General features: G+C 42.3%; 1 protein-coding gene across 5 annotated transcripts in view; it reads left to right on the forward strand.

The window, feature by feature from the left end:
• The first annotated feature begins 1,848 nt into the window (after nucleotides 1-1,848).
• The window catches only part of IWS1 (interacts with SUPT6H, CTD assembly factor 1), a 45,695-nt gene continuing 25,786 nt past the window's right edge, over nucleotides 1,849-21,757 (forward strand). For 3 of the 5 annotated variants that reach the window (XM_007964610.3, XM_037988123.2, XM_073019588.1), the window contains exons 1-2: nucleotides 1,849-2,017; nucleotides 5,284-5,399. In XM_007964610.3, the coding sequence (XP_007962801.3) occupies nucleotides 1,969-2,017; nucleotides 5,284-5,399 (165 nt within the window). In that variant the 5' untranslated portion in view covers nucleotides 1,849-1,968. Of the gene's footprint in view, nucleotides 2,018-2,164; nucleotides 2,477-5,283; nucleotides 5,400-21,757 lie in introns of those variants that run through there. The other 2 variants (XM_007964612.3, XM_073019589.1) reach the window with 1 other exon arrangement.

Genomic DNA, 21,757 nt, shown 5'->3' on the forward strand with positions numbered 1-21,757 from the left:
AATGCAGCGTCTCTGGGTTATCTGTTAAGGGAGGAAGCATTGTGGACTGCTGCAAGTTTGCCTCTGCATCCTTCTCTGTCCTTAGCACCCTTGGTGTGGGAAACAGCCTCTCTTCTGGGTGCCTCCCAATCACTGCCATGGGCCAACTGCACTGGGGTGGGGTGTGAGGGGTAGGGAGATGGCAGTCCTGAAAATGTAAGGCAGCCAAGACTCAGAAAGACACATCTGTGCCACTACAGAATTTCTCTACTAGGATCCAGGAGGGACAGCCAGCTGGTAGGAAGGAGCTCTGGGAACTCTCCGTAAGCTGTGTTTACACTGACAAGCACACTGCTTTAATTAAGGCTCTGTATTCATTTGAAAGAGGTGTCCTGTCTTACTAAATTGTTGACTTTCTGAGTACAAAAATTAGATCTGATGCTTCTTTGCAGCCTTCTAGAGCTAAGAACATTGTTGTGTGTCCAGAGTGTTTCTATCCACTCTCCAAACCACCAGTACAGTTAGTTTTAACGCTAAAATTCAGTAATTATCATCTGGCAATTGCATTGTTTATAACCCAACCACTTTCCTGACTGCTGGACTTACATCTCTGGTGAAACTAAAAGGTTCTCTTCCACCGAAACTCTTCCTGGAATTTTCATCTTTTAATCCTGCTCCATTTACACAGGTGTACTCTGCATTTACACAGGTACACTCTCACCTTTAGAAGAGGGCTTAGAGCCTTGATATCTTCTATCAAGTGATTTGGTGTCAGGCATTGCTCATTCTTTGTTCTTCTGATTCTCAAGACAGCCTGAGAAGATGTCATTCCCACAGCTGAAAATAAGGAATTTGGATTCAATGCTGTTTCCACCACATCAGAAAAGAATATCCGTGAACTCTCTTGCAGGAAAATGGGAATTTCCAGAGAGAAACCACTTTTCCCCTTTCTTCTCTCCCCATGTCCTCTTCAGGAGCCTATAATTGGGCTCTGCCAGCATCCTCTGACTGGCTAACGATGGGTCAGACATCTGTAGTAGTAACAAAACGCTCTTTTTCTACATGTCTACACTTCCTGGGGAGTCTTTGCTTAAACCTCTACTGGCCCTCCTCCGATCAAAAGTCAAGAATGTTCCCCTCCCTGTCCAAGACTAAAATGAACAAGTAAGGAAATAGATTTTACTCAGCCTATTTCAACAGGGAGAGCACGCCAGAGACGATCAGTGTCTTGGCAGCGCAGTTTTGCCTTTTATAGGGAGGAAGGTGGAATGATTGACAGTTGGGATTGTTTTGCAATCAGGATAAGTTTCAGTCAGGTGAACAGAAAATATTCTCTAACTAGTTTGGGGTCGGGGGAGTGTTATAATCTCAACTCATTACTCGATTATCATCAGCAGGAATTTAAGGTCTGTCTGGCTTTATTAACAGGCTCAGAATAAAGGGGAAAGGTCTGTTTGTCCTCGTCACAGGCAAACAAGGGGGTCATCTGCACGCGTTTTATCTGAGTCACGTGGCGATGGGTGGTTCTTCACAGTGTGCCGTTCCAGAAACACAAATAAATGAAGGGGTTTCTTAATCACCGCTGTTTTCTAGGAACACAGGGCTCAGGTAAAGTTCAACTTCACCTTCCTCGGTGTTTCATCAGGGGAACCCTTCTGGAAGCAAAGATGTGTACTTCTTACTGCTGGCCAAATAGCTTCTTAACAAGGATGAAAGAGAGGAAGACGCTGGGAGAGGAGGCGCCGTGGCTCGCGCCAGTTAGTAACGCATCACAGCTCGCGGTCGTCGAACTACAAGTCCCAGGGAGCAACGCTCGCTTTCTCGCCTACTGCGGGCGGGAACGAGGCGCCTCGGGGCCTGACGGGAACCACAGTGGTTTGGCTGAATGACGGAAAAGTCATTTGAGCGGGTCTTCATTTTTCGGAAGAATATCTCAAAAGCTCTTCAAACAAGGCATGGACACAGAATCTAGAAAATGATAAAGAATCAATGATAACGTTATTTCCACGGGGGCCAGACCGGGATCCACCCGAGCAAGGTATTTAATTAAAGCCCGAGCTCCAGCTCAGTTTTCCCAGGAGTCTCCTTTCCGGCCGTGCCTTGGCGTCATTGCTGTTGCGTCTTCTCATTGGCTGGTTGACGGGTTGCGGCGCCTGCGCGCTGCATTCCTTTGAGGGTCGTGGGCAGACGCCATTTTGGCCCCAGCGGTGCTTCTAGGAAGTAGAGCGCCGGCTCGCGTGCCTGCCCGCCTGCCAGCCTGCCAGCCTGCCAGCCTGCCTGGGCTTCCAGGTCAAAGCGTTCGCCGTTGCCGCTGCCGCTTTCTTACTCTCTGCACCCGTTAAGTTCTCCGGTCGGGCGGGAGTCTCTGAACGCTCAGCCGCGCCTTCCGGGGTCACACCGCCTGGAAGGAGGTGACGGGGGCGGCGCGGGGCGCGGACACTCCCCGCTGAGAGTCCGCCTGCCATGGACTCGGAATATTACAGCGGCGACCAGTCAGGTGGGGCAGGGACCTGGGGGACCGGGCTGGGGGGCGGAGCAGTTACTCGGCGGGTCTCGGCCTGGCACCCCGCGGGTGGGGGCGAGGAGGCCCCCGAAACCTTCCCTCCCGCGACCCGGCCCGAGGAGGGCAAGAGCCCACTGACCGGCTGCAAGCCTCGAAGCTAGAACGTTGGAGACGGGATTCTGGTGGGAAAGCTTTCTTCTGAATCGGCGAAGGTTTTTGCTGAAATTGGGAAGTCACTTTCGTATATTAAGCTCCTATTGTGTGCAAAGTGCTAGGGAAGGAGAGGTATCTTCTGTTAAGAGTTTTCAATAGTTGAGTAGTTGGAGAATCCAAGGGGCGATAGGGCGGGGGATCCTTCCTACACTTTTCACTCCTAAGGGAGTGGTTTAATTTTGCCTGCAACACCGGACATAAGTGCAGGACGCATGTTTCAGTTGCATGCATAGAGTAAGGAATGCACTTCTGGCACTTGTGATTTTTGTGCCTTTCTTCCACCTTGAGACGGTTCCTCTTTCTCCTCACCTTCCTCACCGAAGTTTGGTCTCCTTTCTTTACTGTTTGTTCTGTAAACTCTTACTGGGGCCCACTCTGCTGGCACGGTGCTCGGCACCTGAGATTAAGGATAAGTGAAGCAGAACCTGGTGTGGGAAACACGTGGGGTTTGCTTTCCCTTTGTGTGCTAGTTGTACTGGGGGTTCTGTCTCAAAAGTTCTTAAATACACCCACTATGTAGCCACAAAAATTGAAAATTAAAAAAAAAAAAATTAAAAAACCTTGAGTTCTCAATGGTTTAAGCGTTAAGCTCTTTACTGTTTTGAGTTCATTGGTTTTCCTTACATAGGACAGTGAATTGTAATGACTGCAAAGGGTTTTCCAAGCATGCACTGCTTAAAAACACCTTCCTAAGCCAGGTGCGGTGACTTATGCCTGTAATCCCAGCACTTTGGGAGGCGTAGGCGGTCAATGGCTTGAACCCAGGAGTTCGAGACCAGCCTGGGCAACATAGTGACACCAACACCACCCCCACCCCCAACCCTTGTCTCTACAAAAAATGCGAAAATTAGTGTGGTGGTGCACAACTGTAGTCCCAGCTACTCAAGAGGCTGAAGTGGGAGGATCCTTTGAGCCCTGAGCCCGGGAGGCAGAGGTTGCAAGTGAGCGAAATACACCACTGCACTCCAGCCTGGGTGACAGAGCAAGACTCTGTCTCAGAAAAAAAAACACTTTACTGATACTTTCAAAATAGTTTTTTTTTCCATTCATTTGTGTTTTTAAGTTACTTTTTAAAAAGTGGACCGGGCACGGTGGCTCACGCCTGTAATCCCAGCACTTTGGGAGGCTGAGGTGGGCGGATCACCTGAGGTCAGGAGTTTGAGACCAGCCTGGCCAACATGGTGAAACCCTTTCTCTACTAAAAATACAAAAAATTAGCCAGGTGTGGTGGCGGGCGCCTGTAATCCCAGCTACTCAAGAGGCTGAGGCAGGAGAATCATTTGAACCTGGTGGGTGGAGGTTGCAGTGAGCTAAGATCACACCATTGCACTCCAGCCTGGGCAAAAGGAGCAAAAAAAAAAAAAAAAAAGTAATTATATGTAATACCTGTACATAGGTTAAGTACTAAAACAGGTAACAGAAAAATAGCAGTTCCCTGACTTACTCCCTCCACCCACTTCACATTCTTTTAGCTGTTTGGGGTGTTTACCTGTGTATTCCTAATTCGTTCACTCTCTTGCTGCATCATTTTTAGGCACTCTCTAATGATGTTCTGTTATGCTAGGACATTTTAGCCTATGTGCCCCCTTCTGCCCTGTCTTCCCACTGTTGCAGCATAATCGTTAAACTTCAAAACTATTTTTATCATGACCGTATATTCTTCTTAGCTAAGTAGATTAGCTCATTAATATGATAGTATCATAGTGATTCTTCTTTTTTTCTTTTCCCCATGTGGCTGCCTAAAGGAGAATGTGATTTCATTCTTATAGAACGTTTTGGTTTTCCTGTAGTTGACTACTTCATTTTTTTAAAACTTGCTTATTTTTATAAAACTGTTAAGTCTTCCTATCTTCTCAACCCTAACTTCCTCTCAATACGATTTTACTCTGTATTTTTAAAGCATTGGGGCTGGGTGTAATCCCAGCACTTTAGGAGGCAAAGGCAGGAGGATCGCTTGAGGCCAGGAGTTTGAGACCAGCCTGGACAACATAGCAAGACCCCATTTCAACAAAAATATTAAAGAAAGTTGGGTAACAGTTTTTATTTACCATTTTATATATGCTTTTCTTGAAGAAATTTTCAGTAGTTTTGGACTGGAGTTCCTAGTGTTCTTCATTTGTAAACAAATACTTACTGTATATCAGGTACTAGGCAGTGTTCTGGGCTCCAGAGATTTAGCAGTGAACCAAAATCCCTGTTCTTGTGGCACTTTCATTCAAGTGAAGAAGACCCACGTTAAACAAAATAACTTCAGGTAGTAATATTAGAAGGTGGTAAATGCCCTGGAGAGAAAGAAAGACCCAATTTTAACATGAGGTTGAAATAAATTGTTGACTTGGTGTTTAGTGTTGTTTCTTAAGCTACAAATTGTTTTTATGGTATAGTTTTGCTGCCACATATTTCACAGTACGTGTTATGATTGTTGGTATTTGTATGAGTATTGTCTTATTCAAAATATTAGCATCTTTAGTTTTGCTACCTCAGTGGTAACTTTTGCATTTACGTTATTCTTGATTCAGTGTGTTCATTTCACTGTAGATGTCATTCATCTTACACCATAAGTTGGTTTTTGTTTTGTTTTTAATCAGATGATGGTGGTGCTACCCCAGTGCAGGATGAACGGGATTCAGGGTCAGACGGTGAGGATGATGTAAATGAGCAACACTCCGGATCAGACACTGGAAGTGTAGAACGTCATTCAGAGGTATTGGCTAACCAACATCTTTGGGAGGGCTTTTCCCTTGCATTCTGTGAGACCTGTTATGTTATAGGAGTTACAGAATCTCTGTGACAGTTTAGAGTTTAATCTCTGAGAGAAAAGGAGCATAAGTTAATAGAAAACTGCTTGAAAAATAAATAGGGATGGTCTGGTTACTGTTGAAATCACAGTGAAATACGTTCTGATTGGGTCACATTTCAAATGTTGGGCAGCTTTCAACTGTGCGTATTGATTCAGAAAATGGGCCTGGCCTTTGATATTTGACTAAGTTTCCCTATTCTGCAATAATGTCGTAGTGGGGCCTTGAGCATTTGCAATCTGAAGGAATACCACTTGAAGGTTACGGGGGTTATCACCTGTCAAAATTTATGTCAGCATTCGCCCTTCTCATTTTGAACTGTTATGGTGTGTATAAAGTATGTAACAATGCTTTTTTTATTTGAGACAGTCTTGGCTCTGTAACACAGACTGGAGGTACAGTGGTGAGATCTTGGCTCACTGCAGCCTCCGCTTCGTGTGCTCAAGACATCCTCCGACCTCATAGCCTCCTGAGTAGCTGGGACTACAGGCATAGGCCACCACGTCCATCTATTTTTGTTTTCTTGGTAGAGTCGGGGTTTCACCATGTTGGCCAGGCTGGTCTCAAACTCCTGACCTCGAGTGATCTGCCCGCCTCAGCCTCTCAAAGTGCTAGGATTACAGGCGTGAGCCACCCACCTGGCCTGCAAATATAATTTTAAGAGCTGTTTCTGTTTAATAATACAGAATAGTATTGGGTTTTGTGTACATTTTAACATATTTGGCCTAATACATAAATATTTCAGAACTGTTTTATTTGCCTTTCTGGTTATACATCATGTTAACAAGATAAAATTGGGAAATTTTTCAATAAATTTGCCTTAGGTCTTCAGTAGACATGACTGAAACAGGAATGATAAAGATGGAAAGATTTAAGAACTTTCTATGCCTTATATTTTTCTTGATTACACATATGCAGAAAATTGTCCAATTTTTAGTAGGTATGATTAGAGATTGTATTATTGACTCTGTCCTGTGACAGTACATTAGTATATCATACATTCAGCAAGTATTTATTGAGCGCCTAATATGTGTCAGACTCTTTTTGCAGGTGCTTTGGACTTATCAGTGACTAGAAGTTAAAATCTTTCTCTTCTTAGGTATGTTTTTCCAGTAGGGGGAGAAAGACATTCAGCAATAAACTTTTTTTTTTTAATTGTATACTTTGCTAGAAGGTAACATGCTGTGAAGAAAACAGATAATTAGAACAGAACAAAGGATGGAGGTCAGGCTTTGGTGTTAAATAGGGACCATATAGGCCTTTTATTAAGAAAGTGGCATTTGAACCAAGGTGTGAAGGGAGGCAAAGGAATAGCCATGTGGATATGGACGTTTAGGGGAAGAACATCCCTGGCAAAGACCCCAAGGTGAGAGTGTGCTTGATGGCTTCAAGGAGCCAGTGTAACTGAAGTGGAGTCAGTAAGGAGTAGGGGAGGTCAGAGAACTAAATGTGGGTGTGGAAAAGGCTCATCTTCTATATATTTTGATGTCACTCAAGTATTTTTCTGTGCTTTTAAACATTCAGAGTAAATTCCAATATTTTAATTAATGATAGTTGGAAGTTACTTAGTAATGTGTATGTTGTCACAGACTGTCCCAGACTTAAACAATAGTTTGACTTAAAAATTTTCAACTTTGCAATGTTGCAAGTGCTGTATGCATACTTTGAGTACCCATACAACTATTCTGTTTTTCACAGTATTCAATAAATTACATGAGATACTCAACATTCTATTATAAAATAGGTTTTGTGTTGGGTGATTTTGTCCAACTGTGATTTTGTCCTTACCTCTGTTTGGAGCACATCTAAGGTAGGCTAGGCTAAGCTGTGATGTTTGGTGGGTTAGATATATGAAATGCATTTTTGGCTTAATGATATTTTCAACTTACTATGGGTTTATCAGGCTATAACCCCATAATAAGTTGAGGTGCTCCTGTATCTGTAAAGTTTAAAGAAAAAAATTAAAACCAGCATACTCCAACTACAGAAATGACTGTGAGCCTTTTCACATTATTTCTCCTGCAGTTTCATTCTGTCCCATGTATATGATGTGTATATATTTTAACTTTACTTGAGATTTTACTATATATATTTTGTATCTTTCTATCTATATCTATGTATTTTGAGACAGAGTCTTGCTCTGTCCCAGGCTGGAGTGCAGTGGTGTCATCTCGGCTCACTGCAACCTCTGCCTCCCAGGTTCAAGCGATTCTCCTGCCTCAGCCTCCCGAGTAGCTGGGATTACAGGTGTGTACCACCACGCCTGGCTAATTTTTGTATTTTTAGTAGAGACAGGGTTTCACCATGTTGGCCAGGCTGGTCTCAAACTCCTGACCTTGTGATCCGCTGGCCTTGGCCTCCTAAAGTGCTGGGATTACAGGCATGAGACACTGCACCCAGCCTATATATTATTTTTATCTCTTCACTTAAGATTATACTTTTAGGTGTTTCCCTGTGTCATTGAACGTTCTCAATAAGTGTAATGTTTAATGGTTTCACAATAAGCAGCATTACTTACTCAGCAATTTTCTAATTGTTGTAATTTATGCTGTTTAGCTGTTATATTGAATAACTGAAGCTGCCCTGAAGATTTTTGTACATAAACATTTGTGATCATTTTTTATTGTTTCCTTAGAAAGCTGCCAGGAGAATTGAGATTAAAGAGACTAAGACATTTTAAGGCTCTTCATAGAATTCCTCTCCAGGAAGGTTATGCTAATTTGCTAAACCACTAGTACTTCGAGAGTGCCAGTTGTACTGTATATAAGTGTTGAGTTCTGTATTAATGTTCTTTTGCCTGTTTAAAATGACTTTTAAGAAGAAATTTTGTTTTCTCATTAAAAATTTTTTTTTAGAAGTAATGGGATGTTAAAAGAGTACAGTTGCATTAAATGAAGCAGTGCAAAGGCCAGGCATGGTGGCTCATGCCTGTAATCCCAGAACTTCGGAAGGCCAAGGTGAGCAGATCATGAGGTCAAGGGATCAAGACCATCCTGGCCAACATGGTGAAACCCCGTCTATACTAAAAATACAAAAATTAGCCGAGCATGGTAGTTCGCGCCTGTAGTTCTAGCTACCTAGGAGGCTGAAGCAGGAGAATCTCTGGAACCCAGGAGGTGGAGGTTGCAGTGAGCGGAGATCGCGCCACTGCACTCCAGCCTGGCAACAAAGCGAGACTCACTGTCTCACAAACAAGAACAAAACCAAAAAAATGGGGCAGTACGAATTACAGGTCCAAAGCCTAAAATATACTAGTTTCCTATTGAGGCTGTCACAACTTGATACAACTTGGTGGCTTAAGACAACAAAAAATTATCATCTTATAATTCTGGAGGTCAAGTCCAAAATGGGTCTCACTGGACTAAAATCAGGGTGTCACAGGGCTGTGTTATTCTCTGAGGAAAAGCACATTTCCTTGCTTGCTTCAGTTTGTAGTGGCTACCTGCATTTCTTGGCTGAGGCTCCTTCCTCCGTCTTCAAAACCAGCAGTATAGCGCCTTCACAACTCATTTCCTGACCTCTTACTCTGACCTTCCTGCTTCGCTCCTGTACGAGCCTTTGTAATTATAGTGGGGCCTACCTGGATAATCCAGGGTAATGTCCCTAGTTCAAGGTCCTTACCTTAATTACATCTGCACAGTCCCTTGCATGTAAAGTGACGTATTCACAGGTTCAACATGGACATTTTTGGGGGGCCATTATTTTGCTGCCATAAGATGGTACTCACAGCATAATTTTCCCAATAATGGTACTTTTTTTTTTAACCCCTCGTCTGTATTTTAGAATTTAGGCTAGTGTTTTTTTTTTAATTCATTTCATCTATAGTATTTACTCAGTACACACACACACAATCTTTAAGATAGTGGTCAGTATAGGAAATACTGATAAGATTTTGAAGACCAGTAATTTTTGCAGGTTTCTTAACCACTTTATTAAAAACTCCTTTAGTTATTAAAAAAAGAAACTTATTTTTTCTTAAAATAATTGTATATGTCTATAAATAATCTCGGACAGGTGACAGAACAAGTCTCATATCACACTGAGAAAACAAGAGTTTACTGTAACACATGTATGTAATGGGCTGTAAATCTTTCTGTTTAGGGAGCTTGTTCTGTCCATCTGTCTTTGGTGGGCCTGCCTAATGGCCATTTCTAATAACATCTCTGTTTATTCTTGTATGGTTGGCTTTATTTTTTTCTCCAAGATTTGAAAAACAGTAATCAAAATAAATGATATTTAAAAACTCAAAATTAATGCAAAAAAAATGAGCAAAATACCAAAATCTTGGTTAGGATCTGTAACAATGCTGTGTTGGTCTATATTTGAGCCAGAGGGAAAAGGAAAAACCAGTACCAGTTACCCTATCTTCACATTTTAAATATTTTGTTCATCATGGGTTTTTTGCATCAACGTTGATCTTTAAAAAGCACCTGTCTTGGGCTGGGCTCAGTGACTCACTCCTGTAATCCCAGCACTTTAGGAGGCTGAGGTGGGTGGATCACCTGAGGTCAAGAGTTGGAGACCAGCCTGGCCAACATGGTGGTGAAACCCCGTCTCTACTAAAAATACAAAAATTAGCCAGGTGTGATGACAGGCACTTATAATCCCAGCTACTAGGGAGCCTGAGGCAAGAGAATCGCTCGTACAGGGAGGCAGAGGTTGCAGTTATCTGAGACCACGCCATTGCACTCCAGCTTGGGCAACCAGAGCGAAACTGTCTCAAAAAAAAAAAAAAAAAGAATCGCCTGTCTTTTAAAAAGCAGCTTTTCTTTTTCCCCTCCCCTCCACTCCCTGTTCCTTTCCTGGCAGAATCTTACACGGTAGCCCAGACTGGAGCATAGTGGCACAATCACAGCTCGCTGCAGCCTCAACCTCCCAGGCTTAAATGATCCAGACCTCAGCCTCCCACGTAGCCGGGACGATAGGCATGCACCAGTACACGCAGCTAATTTTTGTATTTATAGTAGCAGTGCGGTTTTGCCATGTTGCCTAGGCTGATCTCAAGCTCTTGGGCTCAAGCCATCCGCCTGCCTTGGCCTCCCAAAGTGCTGGGATTACAGGTATGAGCACTGTGCCTGGCCCAAAAAAGGGCTCTGTCGAGATCGATTTACATACTATACAATTTACCTGAAGTGTGCAATTCAGTGATCTTTAGTATTTCATAGTAGCCCAGCTGTCACCACAGTCAATTTTAGAATTTCATCACCTAAGAAACACTTTTGCTGTTACCTTTCTAAACTCCTCTTCCCTTTGCCTACACCCCCCCCACAGTCCTCAGCAACCACTAATATACTTTCTGTCTCATAGAGTCCCTGTTCTGGACATTTCTTACAAATGGAATGATAAAATATGGTCTTTTGTGACTTATTTCACTTAGCATAATATTTTCAGGGTGTAGCCATGTTGTAGCACTTATCAGTACTTCATTCCTTTTTGTGGTAAATAATATTCCATTATATGGATCATACTACATTTTATTTATCCGTTCATCAGCTGATGACATTTGGGTTTTTTCTTTTGGTATTATGAAAAATACTGCTGTAAACATTTGTATACAAATTTTTTGTGGACATACATTTTCAGTTCTCTTGGGTTTATTCCTAGGGAGGTAATTGCTGGGTCCTAACGTAATTCTGTATAATCATTTGAGGAACTGGCAGACTATTTTCCACAGTGGTTACACCATTTTACATTCACACCAGCTGAGTATTTAAGGGTTCTGATTTCTCCATACTCTTGTTGGCAATTATTACTTGACTTTTTGAGGGGTAGTTTTATTCTTTGCATTGGCTGTCTAGTTGTCCCATTGCCGTTTGTTGAAAAGACTTTTCTTTCCCTGTTGAATGGTCTTGGCATCCTTGTTGAAAATCTGTTGGCCATAGGATATTTGGCTTCATTTCTGTACTTTAAAATCTTTTTCATATCTGCGTCTATCCTTGTGCCTGTACTTGTGTATTAACTACTATTGCTTTGTAGTATGTTTTGATATTGGAGAGTATGAGTCCTAATTTGTTTTCTTTCAAGATTCTTTTAGCCAATCTGGCTCCCTTGGAGTTACCTGTGTATTTTAGAATCAGTTTGTTGATTTCTGCAGAGATGTCAGCTGGGATTCTGATGGGGGATTGCACTGAATCGATAGATGAATTTGGGGAATACTGCCATCTTGATAGTGTAGGTCTGTTCATCCAAGAACATGGGATATCTGTTTAAGTGTTTAATTGCTTTTAACAGTGATTGATAGTTTTCCGTGTATACATGTTGGATTTCTTTGTTAAATTTGTAAGTATGTTACTCTCTTTGATGCTTAGTAAATGGAATTATTTTATTAATTTCATATTCATATTGTTCCTAAACATTTTTCCTACTATTTCTAATTTTATGTCATTGTGGTAGGGGAACAAACCTTGTATATTGCTATTCTTTTAAATTTGTCGAGGTCCGTTTTAGGGCCTAGCACATTGCCTATCCTGGAGAATGTTCCATGTACTTAATAAGAATATGTATTTTATTGTTGAATACAGGTGTTTTTTTTTTTTTTTTTTTAAACGATCTCTTCTGTTACCCAGGTTGGAGTGCAGTGGTGTGTTTGTGGCTCACACAGCGGGCATGTGAAAAAATTATGGCTCATTGTAGCCTTCAACTCCTGGGCCAAGCAGCCTTCCCGCCTCAGACTCCTGAGTAGCCAGGACTACGGCTGCGTACCATCATGCCTGGCTAATTTTAAATTGTTTTGTAGAGATGGATTTTGCTATGTTGCTCAGGCTGATCTCGAACTCCTGACCTCAGGTGGTCCTCCCACCCTGGCCTCTCAGCAGTGCTGGAATTACAGGTGTGAGCCATTGTGCCAGGCCTAGTTCTTTAGATATCTGTTTGATTTAGTTGGTTTATAGTATTGCTGAAGTCCTCTTTCGAGCTTATGTCTAGTAATTCTGTTCAGCTGTGTTTTTCTCTTCTGTTTTGTGTGTATGTATGTGTGTGGGTGGGGGAGGGGGGCAGGGTCTCACTGTTGCCCGGGGTGGAGTGCCATGACTCGATCTCAGCTCACTGCAACCTCTGCCTCCCAGGTTCAAGAGATTCTTCTGCTTCAGACTCCTTAGTGGCTGGGACCACAGGCATACATCACCACGCCCAGCTGATTTTTGTGTGTTTTGTAGAGATGGGGTTTCGCCACGCTGCCTAGGATGCCTTCTGTATTTTTTTAAACACTGAGCTCTGGGTAGGGGGTGGAGGAGTGGGAATAAGTTAGTAACCTGAAATCCTTTCAGCTTGCATCTCTTGGCATGGGCTCACAAGCCAGCGCAAGGGTGATTAGGGCCCCAGTATTCTCAGTGTGGTCCACCCAAGGTAGAGCCTTCTTTAAGCAAGTAAGGGTTGGTCAAAAGATGGGAATCTCCACTTCTCAACTGCAGTCTTTCGGAACTTAGCCACAGAAACAGGCTTCGGGAGCAGGATGAGAGATGCGGATGCCCTGCTCTTCCTGGAAAGGAAGCCCTCTGACTGAAGCAGGATAGAGAAGGAGCTCTGTGTTTCTGGCTACAGCAATCTGGAGTGGAGTCAGCCTCACTGAATTGTGAGGTTGGGAGGAGGGATTGATCATGGTTTAAATAGTCTCTCTTGTGGAGTTTGTGTAGGCGTTTCTTCATTTGCCCTTTGCTATTAGGGCCACTTGTAGAGACTAAGTGGTTGTTTTTAATAATTTTCACTGGGGAGAAGGTCAGTAGAACTTCTCATGCTGTGATGCCAAAAGTCCTTGTTTGGCTTGATGTTTATCTCGTACAGATTGGTCAGACTTTTGCGTATTCCTCAGTTTAAATCCCAAAGGGGCCCATTATGCTTCTCTTGTCTGTTACTGCAATCTGTATTGGGCCCGTTGAGCTCTTTCGTCTCAGGGAGATTCCTGTGTGTGTGTGGATGGGTGAGGTCCTCTGGGTCCTGCCTGTGGCCACACCTCTACAGAGAGCAGCCTTGTGTTGCTTTCCTGAACAAGATTCTTAGCGGGCCAGTTGTGGATATTTGGGTGCATGCCTGTGTATTAACAGGACATTTAGCATCTTGGTTACTGGGTATTAAATGAAATACTAGTAACACATCCTCCCCATCACTGATGACCAAAAACAGCCCCTTGAATTTCCCACTAACCCGTTGGGTGAAGACCCAGAACTGCCGTTGGGTTGAAAACACTGAAATGGACAAATGAGGTGTAATAAACGTAAGAAAGGAAGCAAGAAATACTCAACAATGTAGAAAACGAGCAATTAAACTATAAATAGGACATTTATAAGAATGGCAACACAGCTATTGGAATTGTTTTCAAAGAATAGTGACATGGAGAATTGAACGTGTTACTTGTGATGCAGCATTTTTTTGCAGGGTGCCACTTCCTGTTGGCGGGAAACCTCTGGGGCCAGCAGTGTCCCTGCTTGGACCTCGCTGGGCTCTGGTCTCACTTGGACTCTCCCTGCCCACTCGGCCTGGCAGGCTGCACTTGGTTTTTGCTCCCGGCCTCTGCCAGCAAGACAGGTATGGAACGGCAAGAGGTGTGTGAATGAGCCGAGTGCAGGGTCTGCGTCTAGTCACGGCACACAGCCGGGCAGGTCAGCTGCTGCAGCAGGTGGGCAGCTCCAGACACTGACACAGGTGCCGGCTCCGTGTGAGGCTGCAGCTGGACCCAGTGTGCCACAAGCAACTTCCATAGAAGGCGCCAGTGTCCAGACTAGGGGGATGTGGTGGTGCCTGAAAACAGATGCCAGGAACTACAGAGCCCCAAGGGTGTCACAGCTCGGTTGTTCCCACCGCCCAGGGCTTGGCAAGCAGGTGCGTGTTACAGCCCTGCTTTGGAGAGTCCCAAGGTCTGGGCTCTCGAGAAGCACTACAGCTCTTATTCATTCCTGCTGCCCACAGTGTTGGCGAACGGTGGTGTGTCACGCCCAGCAATTTCTTCTCCCCCATTGCTGGGTAAGCAGGAGGGAGGGGTACAGTGTTACACCCCTTTTTGAATCCTCCGTTTGGTGGGTCCCAAGTGCTTTTCCTGCGTCCAAGAAGAATGAGGTTACACGGACAACTGAGAGTGAGCAGGGTGGAGAAGAGTTTTTTTGAGCGAGTAGCTCAACAGAGAGGGGACCTGAAGTGGGCCGCCCCTTCCCAAAGGTGGGTTGTCCCCAGCTGTGGCTAACTCTGGAGTTTTTATAGACTCAGAATTGGGGAGATACGGGCTGTAGGTAGCCTTGGGAAAGGCAGCATTTGATTAGTTGAAAATTAGCCTTATTCAGAAAGAACCACTAAGGAAAGAGCAGGCAAACGGGAATAAAGGTTCTCACTCTGGTCAGGTGCCCTAGCAGCTCAGTTTACTGCGTTTAAGCTGTGTTTGACTTGAAGGTCATGTTTCACCAGGGACCCACCGCTATCTGCCTAGGAATTTGTCTGCTTCCTGCCGCTATTACTTGAAAGATACAGGCCATTATTGTGATTCTAGGTCCTAGTTTAATTGTTTTAAAATAAATTTACACAGAGAAGAGATTGAAAGGACTAAAATGTAAATGATGGTGATCTCTGGGTGTGATTCACATTTGTCTTATTTCTGCAGTGCTCATTAATCTTTCAAATCAAAGGGAAAATAATTTGGTAGAATACTATGCCATTTTATATAGTAACCCATTTTTATAAGCATGCAACAGCTAACTCAAAATGTACTAAAAAATTCAAAATTTAGAAGAACCTTGTGAAGAACCCTTTCATGTAAAGATAAACCTTTCTTTACTAGCTGTTTTTTTCCGTTTTAAATTTATCTTTAATATATATTCCCTTACTAAAAAATTGTAACTATTAGGTATCAAATTGTCTTTTCCTAGTAGATTAGTTGGAAGGATACATGGAAAGGTAGTTTCTTAAATTTGAAGGCAAGGTATTGAAGTTTAGATTTCTCAATCCAGAAGCCTGTAGAAGTTTTACACATCTGTCTTTGAAGATTTTGTATTCCCAACTACCCCTATACCTCATGTGCAGCCCGAGATAGTTGACATTTATTTCTCTGTCCCCAACTGTGTTATTATATGGTTTCCAAATCAAGTTAATTAAACTTTTTTTTTTTTTTTTTTTTTTGAGACACAGTCTCACTCTTACACCCTGGCTGGAGTGCAGTGATGTGATCTTGGCTGACTGCAACCTCCGCCTCCCGGGTTCAAGCAATTCTCCTGCCTCAGCCTCCTGAGTAGCTGGGACTACAGGCATGTGCCACACACCCAGCTAATTTTTGTATTTTTAGTAGAGATGGGGTTTCACCCTATTGGCCAGGCTGGTCTTGAACTCCTGACCTCAGGTGATCCTCCTACCTTGGGCTCCCAAAGTGCTGGGCCGACGGGTGTGAGCCACCGTGCCCGGCCACATAATTAAACCTTTAGATTGAAATGCATTTCCCAAAAAATTGGCACTATTGCTTATGTTTATTTAATGTGTGAAGATTTATTATTCATGTCTTTCTGTAAACGTTTTTGAATGTTGATTGTTTACTAGGCATAGCAGTGCAAACTTAAAACTTTAAGGTGTCTGTGTGGGTGCGGCAGACCTATAAATAGGTGACTACAATATAGTATGTTATTATAGCAAGGATACATACCAAGCACTGAGAGGAAGGGAGGATGGGCTCGGTAGCCATGATATTTCAGCTGACAGAAGGAGAGACATTGCCGGTGGGAGAAGCGGGTTGGGGTGGCGGTGATTCTGTCTCGCTAGAAGAGCAATAGATACAGGGTCTAACACTAAGAAGGACTTGATATATTTCAGGAATGATTGTTGTGGCTAGAAAATGGAATAGCTTAATGGAAAGTGATGCTGAATAAGTAAGTTTGGGTTAGGTGGCTTCACACCTTTTGTGGTAGGACAGATAGGGAAGAAGGGGGAAAACTCTCTAAAAATGTTTTCGAATAGTCATCTCTGGAAATGTAACTTTTTAATAAAGCAGTTTGAGCACCAAGCGGAGGGGTGGCCGTCAAATGTGACCTAGTTATAACTAGTTGCCAATTCTAGTTTTTGTTATTTTTACCATATATTCTTTTAGACAGTATTTTTGCCAGTTAGCTGTGTGGTTTTGTTTCAGCTGGTTTCTGTTTCATGGAAAATGTATCAAAGGAAATGTGTATCTTAACATCCAGAAGCCTGTAGATTTCATCTGTGTATAAAAGTACCCTCCCGAGTGTCCCACAGGAAAAAAATGGAGTGTGAGACATTGAGGAAGATGTTGTTTGGAAATGGAACCTGGCTTCTCACGGTTTTTTGACTGTGAGCAAAGCACAGTGGGCCCAGCCATCTGCCCTTGAAGTCAATGACAGCTCCGTTAGCTCCAGCATTACTTGAATTGAGTAAAGATGGCAGTCTGCTCTTGTTTGGATCTTCCCACCAGGGGGCTGTGTTAGTATAAGGAAAGCATCCTTATGGGGAGTACATCAAAACAACTAAAAGATTTGTCTTGGCCATTGCTGTCCTATATCTTATTAGTTCTTTTGATTCTATCTACATTTTCCTTTGTTTTTGTTTTTAGTCTTTGTCTCTGATTCTAATAATGTTTAATGCAAACATTTTCCATTTGTTTTATGTTAAGCATTGCTTGTGGGGTTTCTTTTTCATTTTAGTGAGTATATTTTGAGTGTCTTTTTTATGCCGCAGGTAAAAGATACATTTTTACAGAATAGCCTCGGATCTTAAGGTCGGTGTATCAGATAAATGTAAATAAGTGTGTAAGTCACCTTTCAGTGAAGTGTGAGCGTACAAGATGCCATGGGGATATGAAGGGAGGGAATGGCTAACCAGGTCAGCAGCCGTCACGGGATGTATTTGAGCTGAGTCTTGAAGGGGGGAGTGTTTTGTAATTAATAATTAATGAGATTTTGTTATTGATGGTACATAACATTTATTGAATGCTCACAGGCTCTGTGCTAACTGCTTTGCATGCTTTTATTCCTCAGAACTGCCCTCTACAGTATAGACACTATTCCTAATTCCATCAGATCAAGGACATGGAAACTTTCAAGAGTCAAGAAAATGTCCTTTGATCACATAGTAGAAAGTAACAGAGCTGGGGCTTGAACCTCAGGTCTTTCTGACTCTAAATTCCACGGCCTTAACTGTCACATCATGTTGCACAAAGTCCGTTCATTCTACCTAGGGAGAAAGATGGAAGAGACTTCAGGAGATGAGTATTTTTGGCAAGTTTTTAGGCATGAAAAAGACAAGGTACAAGAAAGATATTCTTGGTAAAGGGAACAGCGTTTGTAAAGGCGCAAAGTTAGTAGTCCCACTCTACTGCAACTGGAGTAGAATTTCCGAAACGTGGTCAAAATCATGTGGACCACATGTCAAAATTCAGATTCTCTGACACCTTTCCCAGATACACTGAATTAATATCTGGAGGTGAGAAGCACCAAAAGTTTGTATGGTTTTCTCCAAAGTTCCCCAAGTGATTTTTGTGCATACTGAAGTTTGGGAACTGCTGCTGTAACACATAGGGTTGATGGTGAGTGGAAAGAAGTGAGTCTGAAGAGGTAGGCAGGAGTTTGCATCATTATCATAAAATCCTAAACTTTGCTGGGAGGCCAAAGCAGAAGGATAACTTGAGGCCAGGCATTTGAGAACAGCCTGGGCAACACAGACTCTGTCTCTACAAAACAAAAAAAATCCGGACGTGGTGGCGTGTGCCTGTAGTCCCAGCTGCTTGGGAGACTGAGGCAGGACGATCTCTTGGGCCCAGGAGTTCAAGGCTGTACTGAGCTATGGTTATGCTAGTGCACTCCACCCTGGGTGACAGAGTCATACCTTGTCTCAAAAAAGACAAACCAACCAAACAAAAAACAAAGTTTGTGTAGATTTTGTTGTTGTTGTTGTTACTCATCAGGAGTGCCTTTGTTTCTGACTCTTATTCTAAGATCAACTTTTGATAGACAAGGGACATTCTGGTTTATAGCTTCATTATATGAAGTGTGTGCTTGGGAGTTCCTCAGTGTCGCAGCACTCCAGGAACTACACTGGATTGACAGCATTATGTTATTGTACTGCAGGGTTTCTCTGATTCTTTCATGCTCATTAAACTAATACACATTGACAAAGTCCTATACGATCGTTTCAGCTGTGTCTTCTGGAACTCGGGCCTAGTGAAACATGCTTTTGGACATGCTTCTATAGATACTTCCTCATGGAATTTACTGTGCGGCTTAGTGGTGAGCATTTTTCCAGTTTATAATGGTAGAGTAGTATATACAACATCAAGTACTTTGAGTTTGACACTTCTGACCAGTCAAGAAGAAGCAGTGTCCTGAGTTATTTGGGTCTGTACAAGTTTCCATTTGACAACGTAATACTTAGAATGCTTTACAAATTATTATTTGATTTATAGCAGTTTTATTTACTTGGCAGTTTAAGAATGTCCGTTATCTCTCTGTGTATTGTGGCCCTGGTCGTCATAAGTGTGGTTATTCTTTGTATACTGAGATAAACAAGATTGTTTATTATGATGGATAACCAGTAGTTATTTATAACTGCAGTGTGATTGATGGCTAAGGAAAGAGGTATGAGGCATTATAGATGCTTCTTTTCGTTTCTTTCTTTCTTTTTTTTTTTTGAGACGGAGTCTTGCTCTGTCACCTAGGCTGGAGTGCAGTGGTGCGATCTCGGCTCACTGCAGCCTCCGCCTCCTGGGTTCAAGTGATTCTCCTGCTTCAGTCTCCTGAGTAACTGGGACTACAGGAGCACGCCACCACACCCAGCTAATTTTTTGCATTTTTCGTAGAGACGGGGGTTTCACCGTGTTAGGCAGGATGGTCTTGATCTCCTGACCTCGTGAGCCACAGCGCCCGCCGGCATTATAGATGTTTCTAAAGCATCTAAGGAGCTTCTGACTGCTCGATTTCTTTTACCATTACCACTAGGAAATGTCTTACATTATTTTAAAAACTACATTACATGTCAGTTTCAACTGTTGATTTGTTGTACTCATGTGACTTTTAAAAAAACTGTCTTTTGGATTTTTTTAAGCTTGCAATTTAATTGCCAAAACCACTCTAAAAACTTTAGATATTGTTTTGATAACTTTTAAGCTTAGCTGTATAATTTCCAGCATACTCGTCCCAAATTCTGTGGTGTTGTCGTCTAAGTGTATTCTTTAGCTTGAGTGTATCAGACTAGTACTTTTTCACTGCAGTTATTTCTCCCCTTTTTTGCCCTGTCGTGCCATACATAATGCTGTGTTTTCATGAAACTCATAAAAAATTCATGAAGATTCGTAAATTTCACAATCATTGTCTTATGCAGTGTCCTTGTAGGGGCTGTTTGTTTTGGAATGCTACACCATGCATCAGGGAACCTGGGGTAGAGTGTAGCGGGTGAGTTTTGGATGACTGCCCAGTGTCTCTCACTTCTTTGGGAGTGACTCCCAGTGCTGTGCCCCGATCCAGCTGTAACTGATTGAGTCACAGTTTCTGATATTGCCTTGGCCAGTTAAGTTGTCTGTCTTGGGGATTTATAATTTAGATTCTAGACAGTTTATAGCTGAGTCATGTTACTGATGGTACTCTAGTAAAATGATCCTTGAGTTCCCTTTTCTAAGCTGTCTGTGCTGTATTGGTACTTAACCTTCCCGAGTGTTTAGTCATTCAACTCACTTTGATCCTGAGAAGATTGTTCTTTGTTTCTGGACTTAGCTGGAGATGATTTCTGTTGTTTCAACTAAAATAAATCAAGTCACACATAGACATGGCCTTAGAGTTATGTGATGGGTTTGTCATGGAGAGCATTCCAAAAGCCAATTGCAATTTTCATTTTTGCCTCCTGCTTTAATTGCCTCTGCTGGTACTGTATGCCTCTCCCCACCCTCCCATCTTAACTCAGCCATCACAAACTCCATGCAAACACGCCTGTTGTCTGCACGCCCTTTTTTTTTTTTTTTTTGAGATGGAGTCTCGCTCCGTCACCCAGTCTGGAGTGTAATGGTGCGATCTTGGCTCACTGTCTGCACACCTTTTTTTTTTTTTTGCAGCTCAGTTTCATATAGATGCACTTCCAGTGCACTTTTGAAATACCATATACATACTTTGTGAATAGTGCATGTTACACTATACTGTTACGGTGTGCTTCGCTGGCTCCTCATTAGCAGCTCGTAAGGTCAGGCCCTGAGACATACTCAGCCTGGTGTCTTGGCGTCTTACACATAGTAGACATGAAATACATTCTTGTTGGATTAATTTTTCCTCACCTTATGTTATTCCCACTTAATGCCTTTATTACTAATTTAACACATACACATTGAGTATCCCTTATCCAAAATGCTTGGAATCAGAAGTGTTTTGGATTTAGAATTTTTTCGAGTTTTGGAATATTTACTTATACATAGTGAGCTATTTTGGCAATGGAACCCACGTCTAAACACGAAATTCATTTATCTTATAGCGCGAAGATAATTTTATACATTATATTAAATAATTTTTCACATGAAACAAAGTTTGTATTAGGTGCTTATGTTTGGAATTTTCCACTTGTGATGTCATGTCAGTGCTCAAAAATTTCAGATTTTAGAGTTGTCTGAATTTTCAGATTAGGAATGCTCAAACTCTACCTAGTGTGTGTATGTACTAGAGAACATTCTGCACTCTGAGGATGCCTCAGGAAAACAAACCAAAATATGTCTGCCTTCCTAGAGCTTACAATCTAGATAGTTAAATTTTCCATCTGCATTCTTTTAAATTATGAAGTATGGCTAAAGTAAACTTTAGGCAACATACGGAGTATTGTACTGTAATTGTAAGATTCTATGATATCTCTCGAGTCCTAATACCGTTTTAATAGATAAGTGCCTGTTTCAGTGGGATAATAGAGCTTGTGACTGACAAGGAATCCAATACAGTACTGTGCTGAGTGCCCGGTGAGAACTCAAGAAAATTGTATTGAGGGATTTTGAAAAGGTTATGGTTTTGGAAACGTTCCTGAATGTGCTATATTTCAGTGACTGTGTATAGCAATATCTCTTTCTTTGCAATGCTGTGCTGTCATAATGGTGATAAAATATTTTAAAAACTCTTCAAACATTTGCCTTGTAGGCTTATTTTATATTTTTTCATATTATTTTTGAATTTGTAGACACAGCATACTTGGGTTAGTAAAAGTATAGGTTTTATGAGAACATTTTCATGCCATTTATCCTGTCATTGACAAGAATTATCTTGTCACTTAACGGTTTCATAGCATGATGTTGGCCATAGGTATTATTTAAAGGCTCTTTGGTCCC

This window comes from Chlorocebus sabaeus, chromosome 10, assembly GCF_047675955.1.
Source record: "Chlorocebus sabaeus isolate Y175 chromosome 10, mChlSab1.0.hap1, whole genome shotgun sequence".
Classification (NCBI taxonomy): Eukaryota; Metazoa; Chordata; class Mammalia; order Primates; family Cercopithecidae; genus Chlorocebus; species Chlorocebus sabaeus.